At 35.8% G+C, this 12,625-nt stretch overlaps 1 protein-coding gene across 3 annotated transcripts in view; it reads right to left on the bottom strand.

Annotated features, from left to right (window-relative positions):
- Nucleotides 1-4,537: 4,537 nt before the first annotated feature.
- P4HA1 (prolyl 4-hydroxylase subunit alpha 1) overlaps nucleotides 4,538-12,625 on the bottom strand; it is an 86,960-nt gene continuing 78,872 nt past the window's right edge. For all 3 annotated transcript variants that reach the window (XM_004426988.3, XM_004426987.3, XM_014784876.2), the window contains 3 exons: nucleotides 8,076-8,144; nucleotides 7,069-7,165; nucleotides 4,538-5,543 (listed from right to left, as the gene is read on the bottom strand). In XM_004426988.3, the coding sequence (XP_004427045.1) occupies nucleotides 5,473-5,543; nucleotides 7,069-7,165; nucleotides 8,076-8,144 (237 nt within the window). In that variant the 3' untranslated portion in view covers nucleotides 4,538-5,472. The remainder of the gene's footprint in view (nucleotides 5,544-7,068; nucleotides 7,166-8,075; nucleotides 8,145-12,625) is intronic.

The following is a 12,625-nucleotide window of genomic DNA, read 5'->3' as shown; positions in this document are numbered from 1 at the left end:
TGTGTAGGTCCACGCCCGGGATCTGAACCTGTGAACCCCAGGCTGCTGAGGTGGAATGCACGAACTTAACCACTACACCATTGGGCTGGCCCCAAGACAGGTGTTTTAAAGTCTTTGTTTAGTATATTCAGTGTCTGTTTCTTCAGGGATGGTTTCTTCCACTTTATCCTCTTTGAATGGGCCATGTTTTCTTATTTGTTTGTTTGCTTTGTGGTTTCTCTTTTTTTTTGGTTGAAAACTGGATATTTGAAAAAGTTCCCTCTCCTAGTCTTTGCAGACTGGCTCCATGCTGAGGAAGACCTTCGGTAATTAGCAGCACATGTTCTGATCCTTGGGATCAGCCTGGGGTGGTAGCTTAAGGTCTTTTGCTGACTTGCCCCAGCCTATGTCTGTGTTTTTGATCTCCCCATATACATGGCTGCTTTAAAATGTCTTAATTTCCTGGAAGTCCCATTCAGCTTGTTTTCAGAGACTTCCACTACCTGTAATCTCTTTCCCTGGGCATCTGCAAGTCTGTAGTGCCCCTGCAACTTGAACAAGCAGTATATGATGCTTCCCAGGGCTTTTTCCAGCTATATGCTTTTCCCTATCTGAGCTCTGAGCTAGGTGAAACATACCAGTCCTTCAGGGAGCTTCCAAACAGATTAGAACGTTACAAAGTCTGCTCTGCTCCCTCTGGTTCAAGAAAGGGAACTGGGCAGCTACTTCCTCCCAGCTGTGCTGCAACCAGTTTGTGTGGGGCAAGAGTAAATAAAAACACCAAGTAATTTCCTACCATTTTGAATGTGGCTTTTTCTTGACTGGGCATTCACTTGGTTACTGTAAACCTCTGGCTGTTTTCCAGACCTCTAAAAAGTTATTTTACCCAGGCTCTAGTTGTTTCATGTTTCTTGGGGGAACAAGGGCCTGGACCTTCCTAGTCTGCTATCTTCCTCTCAGACATGTTCTTAAATGTCTTATACCAACAAGAACTAGTCAGTCACATTAAGTGGTCTTAAAACTAGAGGAAATGTTGATCGAAATCTATCACCCTAAGGACAGAATGCTAAAATTTGAGCATGTTGATTCCTTGATACATTATTTGTAAAACTAAATAATTATTCTGAATTGTTTATCCTATTATGCTAAGATGTATAAAGTCTGCTCCTGCTAACACCCCAATCAATCCAAACCAAAATATGAAACTCTCTTTAGTGCTCTTAAAAATGTAGAATCAAACAATTTGTAGTGTTTTAGAGCAATGCTATTTAAAGCTGGTTCTCTCACTGAGATAAAGAGCTTGTACCACAACATAAATAACACACTGCTTTCTTCATCCTGAAAAATCTTGCTATGAAAAACGTTAATTGAACAAAACCCTGTATTTATTGATGTAGTTTATTTACATCTTGATGTAATCTCCTTATCTCATTGTGGACCAATAACAACCCCCATGTTTTATTATACAGGTATCAAAGGATAAGACTGATATCTATTAGAAGTTAATCAATCATTATGTAGTTATTTTAAATAATATGAATTAACCTAATACATTCAAAGCCATATAAAATCTACATTGCAATGGAGTTTCAGTAAAATTTTATTATGGGTTTAAAGAGAATATTACAATAATAATTCTGGCTCTTTGTGGGGCTAAGTGAATGCCTTTTCTAGAAACAGCTGACTCCTGATACAATTCATGTCCCTAAAAAGCCCTGAAATGTAAAACTACACAGTACTCTGTACGTTCTATTTAAAATGTTCTATTTTGAATCCTTTAAAGTGCTTAGCCTAAAACAGATTTGTATTAGAAATAAGCCTGTTAGGAAATTGGAACAACCAAATGACCAAAAATCTCAGGATTTTTTTTGAATTTTAGAGCTTATCTGTGATTATCTTGCTTTGTACAACTAATTTCAACAGAATAGTACTGAAACTGGAATTCAACAAGGTCTCAAAAAGCAGAATATGGAGGATTTCCACTCCTTTTGGTTGTTCCTTTTATTTAAAATTTGCTTTCGCATTTGATAAAACTGCCTTACTATTAATGTTTTTTATAACTTAGTCTTCCTGCATCAAAATGTTTATTTAATTGAGGGCTACATTCACACAGAAAGTAAACTTTAAAGTCCTCAAAAGTTAATAAAGCAGGCAGCCAAGAACTTTACTGGTCACTACAGTTAATTTTGCAAAACTCATCAGTGTGATGTGGTAATATCCAAGGACATTAGGAGAATAGGAATATGAAATTTATTTTATTCTGATAAATCTCATAATTTAACAAATGGTACTACCCTAGTGTTGATAATTCATTCCTTTTTCCCTAAAATTACCCAATATTGTTCCTTTTAAAACACCAACTTTTATCATAGTGAAACAAGCACTGCCAACAGAAGAGACTGGTTCTTGTGTCGCTGGCTATCCAGATTAAGATGTCATTTTTCACTCTTTCTCCTAGCAATCTCTATTGTGTAATTCTGTTTATTTCTTCCCAAGTGATTTATAGCTATTTAATCATGATTGGGTATTTGTTGTGTTGTTTTGGCATTTCACTGTAAGTTTCTTAATGGCAGGAATCCAGTCATTCAATTATTTAGACCATGGGGCCCTGCACGTAAGGTCATTTTTCAGCTATATAGACTTAAGTGGATACATGGTACAGAATTTACACATAAGGAGTCAACACATGGCTATATAAAGATATTTAGATTCTCCTCAGCAGCAATAAGATCATATACACTCATATACCCACACATATATATTAGTTTACATATTATTTATATATGTGTGTTTACTGCTTAAAACAACTCTTCTCAATTCTCTTATACTGTAATAACCACTTTATTATATTTTCACCAAAGCAGATGGTTGAATCACTGCATTTACCACTTAGCTTTCCAAAGAATCCTAAAGTCACTTCATTATATTATTTTATAATCCTACTAGGTTATTACGTAGCTATCACATTTACTTACCCTGCTGTTTGAGTGTTCTGGTGGACACTTCAATTAACTCCATGTTGGTGATACTGGTGATAACTCCATACTTAAAGTTAATGAATGATGAAACTTCCAATCTTGAAGGATAGGCACTTAGGGTTGATGAGGAAACCACAGTTTCCATGATACCTCTAGCCCTCGTTTATTTTAAAGGTCACCATTAAACAAACAGATTGCAATCACCACTGGATCTAAAGCTTTACACTGGAATTCTTTTCTCCTCTTCATTTGGAAAGAAAAATAGTTGGTAATTATGAAATTTGGGAGGGTTCTGTAAGATCTAACACTGAAGAGAGTTTACTAACCCTCATGTGGGGTTTGGGATTGAATATAATGAGGAAGTTTGTAAGATATGGAATTTGCCATTTCCTTCTGAAACAGGTGTTTTTTTTTTGTTTTTCGTTTTTTTTTATTTTTTAACTTTTTTTTTTTTTTTTTTTTTTTAAAGATTTATTTATTTATTTTCCCCCCAAAGCCCCAATAGATAGTTGCATGTCACAGTTGCACAGCCTTCTAGTTGCCGTATGTGGGATGCAGCCTCAGCGTGGCTGGAGAAGCGGTGCGCTGGTGTGCGCCCGGGATCCGAACCCGGGCCGCCAGCATCAGAGAGCACGCACTTAACCGCTAAGCCACAGGGCCAGCCCTTTTTTTTTTTTTTAAATTTTATTTTATTTTTTCCCCCCAAAGCCCCAGTAGATAGTTGTATGTCATAGCTGCACATCCTTCTAGTTGCTGTATGTGGGACTCGGCCTCAGGATGGACAGAGAAGTGGTGCCTCGATGCGCACCCGGGATCTGAACCCGGGCCACCAGCATCGCAGTGCGCGCACTTAACCACCAAGCCACAGGGCAGGCCCTGAAACAGGTGTTTTTATTCTACTTGCTAAAACATAGTTTCCATCCTTTGAACCCCCATTTTATTTCTATACTTTTGAATGTATGTTACTATGTTGCTTCCATCTAAAAAAGGGCTTTTAAAAATCATCTATGGTCATAAAAATCTGAGTAAAGTACTAAACTTAATTCTCAATATTTCTTACTAAAATACTTGTAATGGAACAAAGCATAGTTGGGAGAAAAAGAACTGCAGTTGATTTTTTTTTAAATTAGTAAAAGTAACACCTTCATTCCCAGAGAATTAACCAAATTCTTCGTTAAATATTTAAATACTGCATAAAGGATAAAGAGCCCTTGTATGAACTAGAATTCACCATAAGAAATGGAAAAAGTTAGTCTAAAGGGTCAACTAACATACTTCATTTGGTTCATAGCTTTATACTATCACACCATATTTTTGAATAAGAGAAAGCCTTGAGTCCCATTATTGTAATAACCCTATAACCATAGTAAAGTTGTAGAGCTCCCTTTGAAGGAAACATATTTTGATTATTCAGAGAGCCTAAATTTTTCTACCATAACAATGTGACATTAGAGTGAATGAAAATTAAAAGGATAAACCTAAGTCCTATGTACTAAAGAAATAAAATAAACAGAAATAACGTGTTATTGCTACAGCATGCATTCACATTCAAATATGAAAAATACCACACAGAAAACAGGAACATTTTTTAAAAAGATTTAAGATCATAAATAGGTCATTGTTGTCACAACATATTTCAGAATTGAAAAAACAAACATTTTGGCTTTTTAGGAAAAAAATTCCTTTTTTATCAATTCCCTCATCATTGAAAGGACTTGTACATTTTAAAATTTCCAGTCTCATAAGGCACAATATTTATTTAATCAGAATGCTAATATCACCACCCTGCTGTAGTAGGAGTAAGAGGCAAGGTATTAGCACTAAGAAAAAGAGCAAATTTTATGGACAAAATCATCAGTCACTTAAGAAAAAGACTAAGTGATGATCATTTTAGTTAGAAGGCCCAGTGTGGTTATGCAGGACTTTGTGTTAAAAAAATTTTTTTTAATCAAAGTATTTTCACTCAAATTTAATTCACCACAGAGGAGCTATGAGAGAAGGGATTGGTAAAATACAACATACTTTCTTTAAAACGAACTTGGGGGGAAAAAAATCAACTTAGAATAGCATATGGAGGGGCAAACATCATATGGAACCCAGATTAGAGGCCCAGTTTATTCCTAGTCTTCAGGCACATCCAGAAAACAAGGAGTAAGACTAGGTAAACATAATGCCTACATAGTTACTATAATCAGATGCTGAAATTGTATTTTTTATCCAACCAAAAAGTTCTTTAAAATACAAAAATTCCTCATTTTTAACTCTGCTTTGCTTTGTCCTCTGTGATACCAACTGAACTTTAAGGTTTTATATGAACAATGTGATGACTGAGTGTTACTTTTAAAAGAGAAAACCCCAAAAGTTAGTGATTGTCCACAGATGAAACATTGGATGAGGTTCATGACTGAATCAATCATGGAGTGTTAGTCAATTGTAAACTTTTGAATGTTAAGACTGGGAAATGTATGTATCAGACACATTAGAGCACAACAGGAGAGGAAAGGAAGCCTATGTGTCATTCCAATTCTGACAAGGTGCAAGGTCTTCGAAATTCTTGTCCACGTTCATGGAGCCATTTATTGGATACTGTGAGAGAAAAAAATGTATTAATTTTTACCACTATCTAACTGGTATTTAATTAACTTCTAAGAGCTCGGTCTATAGCAAAGTTTCTATATGGGCTAAAAGTTCAAGAACAAAACCAGATAAAGGCAGATGCTACTTATGCAGTCTTTTAAAAACTTCACTATATGTTGGAAACATAGAACATTTTATATATATGTATGTACATTTAAGAGTCTATGTATGTGCATTTCTTAAAGTTTCTAATGTTCAACGTAAGGCCTGAAATGAAACACAAATGGAATTAAGAGGTAGGAACAGATAGAACAGAACATTGTTTTACCTGTTTGCAAAATACAATCTCTAATACAAAGGCTTAAAAATGAACACAAAGTCTCTACTCTAAAAGAGCAACTCTATGACTAAGCACTACTATTATGGACTCATTAAGTTTCTTTGGTTTCAAGATACTGTTTTTTAAATGTACCCCAAAAGAAACTAATTTTCTACTCCTCCTCCTCCTGTATCATAGAACCCAATCAATAGCATCAATATGTACAAAATATCTAAACTAGGACCTGTAATAATTCTTAACTACACTTTTACCTTTCTCAACCCCTGTATCCAATGTTTTATTCATCAAACCCTGTCAATTTTCCTTATACATTTCTTGAATCTATTCTTTGCTCTCCAACCCTTTTGCTGCTCCCTTAGTCCAAGCTTTCATCATCACCCACTTAGATAATGGAAAACAGCGTTCTAAACTGCTCTCTCCTCCATTAGCCTCTCTTCATTCTAGTCCAGTGGTTCTCAAACATCAGGGGAGAGCTTTTAAATCTTGATGATCAGGTGTCACTCTTTAATCTTGCTATGTCCAGTATGGCAGCCACTAGACACATGTGGCTACTGAGCACCTGAAATATGGCCAGTGACACATATTGAAATAGATATATGGAGTTTAATAATATATACTAAAATAACTTCACCTATTCCCTTCCATTTCTTTTTTGTTAACGTGGCCATTGCTGCACTTGCATGAGAGTGAGTGCCTCTCTACCCTTACACTAGTCCTGGCCCTGGTCCCTCACATGCCTGAAAAACTACTGTTTCATCTTCAGGACTAAATTTAAAAATTAAGCTTTGAAGAAGCCTCCCTAAATGTAAGGAGTCACCATCTTCTGTTTACATCTTTGTATCAGTATGTACTACACTATACTCTAATGTATCCATTAGTATGTCTCAATCAGAGACAATTGTGAACCCCTTGAGAGAAAGATATTGTCTTATTCAACTTTGAGTCAATTAATGTTTCCTATAATAACAAGTGGAAATAGTGTTAAAAATAAAATCTGTCATCAAAATTCTGATCTGTTGAAAGCAAATTTAAATTAAGATCAGAAACTTGCTTGGTTCAATGTTCTACATTACAGTCATAGGCAAACCCGTCAGGAGTTTTGTTTTCATTTTCTTTTAAGATGTAGATTATAATAATTTCAAAATATGAGATGAAAATCACAAATTGTATTCAGAGAATATAGGAAATATTTACCCCATTTGTTTCCAACTAGCACTGGACAGGCTGCATGCCGTGTACTATAATCTCCTTCTCCACTGGCAAACAGATTATACCAGAAAACAGCAGTTCCCTGTGGAGAACAATCAAAATTTGTTGTTGTTAGTGCTGTTCAGTGGATTCCCACTCCTAGCAACCCTGTATACAGCAGAGCGGACCCCTGCCCAGTTTTTTTGTGCCATCCTCTTACCCTCTGGTGCTATGTCAGACAATGCTCTGCTACTATTCACAGGGTTTTCATGGTCAATTTTTTCAGAAGTGGGTGGCCGGATCCTTCTTCCTAGTCTTACTCCGGAAGCTCTGCTGAAACCTGTCCACCATTGGTGACCCTGCTGGTATTCGAAATACCAGTGGCATAGCTTTCAGCATCATAGCAACATGCAGCCACGACAGTATGACAACTAACAGACGGGTGTTGTGGTTCTCTGACTGGGAAATAAACTTGGGCTGTGGTGGTGAGAGCACCAAATCTTAACCACTAGACCACCAAGGCTAGCTGAATACAAAATTATTCCCAAATAAAATATCAGGTTATCACTTTTTGCAGTAATTTCATTTTCCTCTGTTCCAGTGGAACCACTCCTCTATGGCAGCATTATATTTACCTCAAATATAATTCACAAAATTTTGGTGATCACATGAAAACGTTAATACCACAAAGCTGCTTGACAATCAAGCATATTTGCCAAAACAAACCTAACAAATTTTACAATAGCAAGATGGAGGGCAAACATTATATGGAACTCATTTTAAAAATAAAAACTTTAAATACTAATCCCTAGTTTTTCATTACCTCTAGGTACTCACGGTAAACTACACCATAAAAATATCCAAAATTTTACCTAGAGATAATATAGTCCTTAAGCATACTACCTTTAAAAATGTAATTCATTGATTAGACCATGAAATAAAGGTGCATGTCTTCCTCAGGGAAAAAAATAAAGAGACCCCAAAAATTAAAACAACAAACAAACCAAGTTTACCTTTTTGGGCCAAACACTAGCTCCTACTTCAGGAAAAACAGTGGCTCCTCCTGCTGACACATCACTCATCTATAAGAGATGAGAGAGTATTATCAAAAGTGATGGCAGAAGAAAGTTAAACATGCCATTGTGAGGAGGATATGATATTGAGAACATTTGGACTTCTACTTAACATAGATGAGTTTGTACATACTACTAAGTTTTTAAAAAACAAGATGCTGTTTAGTTTTACATACTTAAGTAAAAGAAAAAACAAGCAAAGGAATGAAGTAGGAAGAGAGATGAGGATATAATTTGGGATAGGCACTTCTTTTATAGCCAGAGGTAAAAAGAGATGATTTAAAACTGATAAATCAAGTAATATAGGGGTATAAATAATATTGCACTAGAATATAATCTCCATGGGGGCATAAATTTTCATCTGTTTTGCTCATTGCTGAGCTTTAGTGTCTAGAATAGTACCGCAAGAATAGCAGGTAGTAATAAATGAATTTAAACACCAAGAGAAAAATAAGCTAATATCAGTTTTGTCATTTCTCATGGTAGGGAATCAACACATATTAACTGAAAATTAGAAGATTATAGGATATATAAAGTTATAATCTTAAAGGTAACCTAGCATAAAAATAAAAACCTTTCAAATTAACTGAAGAAACACATGCACAAAACGAGGCAAAGGAAATAGATCATATAAAGAAGATTTTTTCAAAAGCGACGTAAGTAGAATATATAGACAAAGATTGTATCACAAAGCAAAACCTAACTATATGCTATATCCAAGAGTCGCATCTAAAACAAGTGACTTACAAACACCAAAACCAAAAAGGTTTACCAGGCAAATGCCATACCAAAGAAAACAGAGTTTGATTTTAATATGAGACACAGTTTAAACAAAGGTAAAAGCATTAAGTGAGATAGACAAGGGTATTTTACCATGATAAATATATAATCGATAACAAAGATCTAACAACTCTTAAGCAATGAAAAAACTAACTTTGGAGAAATTAAAAAGAAATTTAAAAAAACTAACAATGGAGAAAAATGAATACTAATCTAATCAAAATGTTACTTGAGGGGGACATAATAATCAAATAAGCTAACATAATCTAATAAATAATCTAATATTTATGGGCATTAGACTCATTAATACAGCATCAATATTCATAAAAGCAAAGAAATACAAAAAGAAACAAATATAGCCAAAAACAAATGTTTAATGGCTCTTAAACATCTGAAAAGATGCTCAACCTCTCTAATAAGAGAAACGCAAATTAAACCCATAATAACTGCCAATATGATAAGTGAAAGACGTACAGATCAAAAAGTCTGACAAACATATCACATTTAAAGGTGGGATATAAATTTGGTACAACCTCTACGGAGAGCTCACCTCTAGAAAGTATACAAGACTTCATAGCTTGAATTTTGTATAACGTATCAACTTCTCTCCTGCTTTCTCTTTGTGATAATTCTCTCATTTTTAATTTATATGTCTGAAATCCTTTTTTAACCCTAAATTCTTTTTTTTTTTAATAGTACCTTAAATACTTTTTTTTTAATGATATCTTAGATCTCTTTGGAAATAAGATAGAATTGTGAGAGGGATAGAAATAGGTAAAGAGGGAGGGAGAAAGATAAGGAGGGAAAGTTAGGAAAGGGAGAAGGTGGGTTGGATATAGGGAGAGATGCAAAGAGGAATGGAGGAAACAGGGTAAAAGACAGACAAACGTTTGTCGATTTTGTTTATCTTCTCAAAGAACCAACTCTTTGTTTCATTAATCCTTTCTACTGTTTTTTGGGTCTCAATTTCATTTATTTCTGCTCTGATTTTTATTATTTCTCTCCTTTTGCTGACTTTGCGCTTTGTTCTTCTTTTTCTAGTTCTGTTAGGTGTAATTTAAGGTTGCTTATTTGGGCTTTTTCTTGTTTGTTAAGCTGGGCTTGTATCGCTATGAGTTTCCCTCTCAGGACCGCTTTTGCTGCATCCCATATAGTTTGGTATGGCATATTTTCATTTTTGTTTCCAGATAGGTTTTGATTTCTCCTTTAATTTCATCAATGATCCATTGGTTGTTCAGTAGCATGTTGTTTAATCTCCACATTTTTGTCACTTTCCCAGTTTTTTTTTTCATGGTTCATTTCCAGTTTCATAGCATTATGGTCTGAAAGATGCTTGTTATGATTTCATTGTTCTTAAATTTATTGAGGCTTGCTTTGTTTCGCAGCATGTGGTCTATCCTTGAGAATGTTCCATGCGCGCTTGAGAAGAATGTGTAGTCAGCTGTTTCTGGATGGAGTGCTCTGTATATGTCTACTAGGTCCATCTTGTCCACTATTGTCCATATTAAGTCCACTATTTCTTTATTGACTTTTTGTCTGGATGATCTATTCATTGATGTAAGTGGGGTATTAAGATCCCCTACTATTATTGTGTTGTTCTTAATGTCTCCTTTTAGGTTTGTTAACAGTGGCTTTATGTACTTTGGTGCTCCTATGTTGGGTGCATATATATATTTATAAGTGATAGGTCTTCTTGGTGGAGTGTGCCTTTTATCATCATATATTTCCCTTCTTTGTCTCTCTTAACCTGTTTTATCTTGAAGTCTACTTTGTCTGATATGAGTATGGCAACACCTGTTTTCTTTTGTTTGCTATTAGCTTGGAGTATGTCTTCCATCCTTTCACTCTGAGCCTGTGCTTGTCTTTAGAGCTGAGATGTGTTTCCTGGAGGCAGCATATCGTTGGGTCTTGCTTTTTAATCCATTCTGCCACTCTGTATCTTTTGATTGGAGAGTTCAATCCATTTACATTTAGGGTAATTATTGATATATGAGGGCTTAATGTTGCTGTTTTGTCACTTATTTTCCGGTTCTTTTGCGTTTCCTTTGTTTCTTGTCCCATTTGTTTCGGACTGCCAATTCAGTTTGGTTGTTCTGTCTTATGCCTCTTCTAGTTTTCTTTTTGTTTATCATATGTGATTTTGTTTTGATTATTTCTTTAGTGGTTACCTTGAGGTTTGTGTAAAAAATCTTGTGTATGAGATAGTCGATTATCTGATGGCCTCTTATTTCCTTATACTAAGTCAATTCAATCACTTTCCTCTTCCCCTTCTAAGTCATTCTTGTTATACCTTATTCTATCTTGTGTTGTGGCTGTGTGTTTACAGTGATGAGGTTATATTTATTTTTGGTGAATTCCTTCCTTTGATCTTTGATTTTAGTATTTAAGTGGTTGCTAACCTATTCCGGTAAAGATCTACTATTTTTCTGAGTTTATCTACCTATTTTTCTCCTTGCTCCAAGCTTTGTATTCCCTTTCTCTTCTTTTTTTCAGGCCTGAGGGCCTTCTTGAGTATTTCTTGTAGTGGGGGTCTTGTGGCCATGAACTCCCTTAGCTTTTGTTTATCTGGGAGAGTTACTATTTCTCCATCATATTTGAAGATATTTTGCTGGATAGAGTATTCTTGGCTGAAAGTTTTTGTCTTTCAGTATTTTGAATATATCATTCCAGTCTCTCCTAGCCTGTAAAGTTGCTGTTGAGAAATCTGCTGACAGCCTGATGGGAGTTCCTTTGTACGTTATCTTTTGTTTTTGTCTAGCCGCCCTTAATATTGTTTCTTTGTCATTGACTCTGGCTAGCCTTACCACTAGGTGTCGTGGAGAGGGCGTTTGCCTATTGACAAATTTAGGTGACCTGTTGGCTTCGCTTACTGGTATTTCCTGCTCCTTCCCCAGATTTGGGAAATTCTCAGCTATTATTTCTTTGAATAGGCTCTCTGTTCCTCTTTCCCTCTCTTTTCCCTCAGGAATACGTATAATTCTTACGTTACATTTCCTAATAGAGTCAGATATTTCTTGGAGACTTTCTTCACTTCTTTTTAGTCTTAGTTCTCTCTCCTCTTCCATCTGGAGCATATCTGTATTCCTATCCTCTAAAATGCTAATTCTTTCCTCCATATTGTCAGCTCTGTTTTTTAAAGATTCCAGATTCTCCTTTATGTCCTCCATTGTGTTCTTCATCTACATCAGCACTGATTGGTTTTTCTTTATGATTTCAATCTCTTTTGTGAAGAAACTCCTAATCTCATTGAATTGTTTGTGTTATCTCGTATTTCGTTGAGTGTTTTTATGATAGCTATTTTGAAATCTCTGTCGTTTAGGTTATGGATTTCTGTGTCTTCAGGGTTGGTTTCTGGGTGCTTGTCATTTTCCTTCTGGTCTGGTGATTTCATGTATCTTTGCATTGTGGTTCCTGTGTTGGCTTTGTTTTTCCTCATCCTGGAAATCTCTGGTTGGAATTTCCACCCACCGCCACTGTGTGGTGGTAAAGGGCTGTGTAATCGGAGCCCCCTGTGCTCTGCCGTTATTTTTCCGCTGCGATCCGCGGGTCGGATCGCTTGGTCTTGTCTGGTCGGGTGAGCTGCAGGGTCTGGTTTGTGGTGAGGCAGGGGGCTCTGTCTTTTGCCCTCTGGGTCCCTGGCATTGGGGGCTTCTCGTTCACCCCTCATTATCCACTCTCTGGGGTGCTCAGATGTTGATGGCACTCTGTAG

This window comes from Ceratotherium simum, chromosome 6 (genome assembly GCF_057802395.1).
Source record: "Ceratotherium simum simum isolate JZ-2026a chromosome 6, ASM5780239v1, whole genome shotgun sequence".
In the NCBI taxonomy this organism is placed as follows: domain Eukaryota; kingdom Metazoa; phylum Chordata; class Mammalia; order Perissodactyla; family Rhinocerotidae; genus Ceratotherium; species Ceratotherium simum.
Note: the sequence above shows the minus strand (reverse complement) of the source record. Positions and strands in the feature narration are given on the sequence as shown.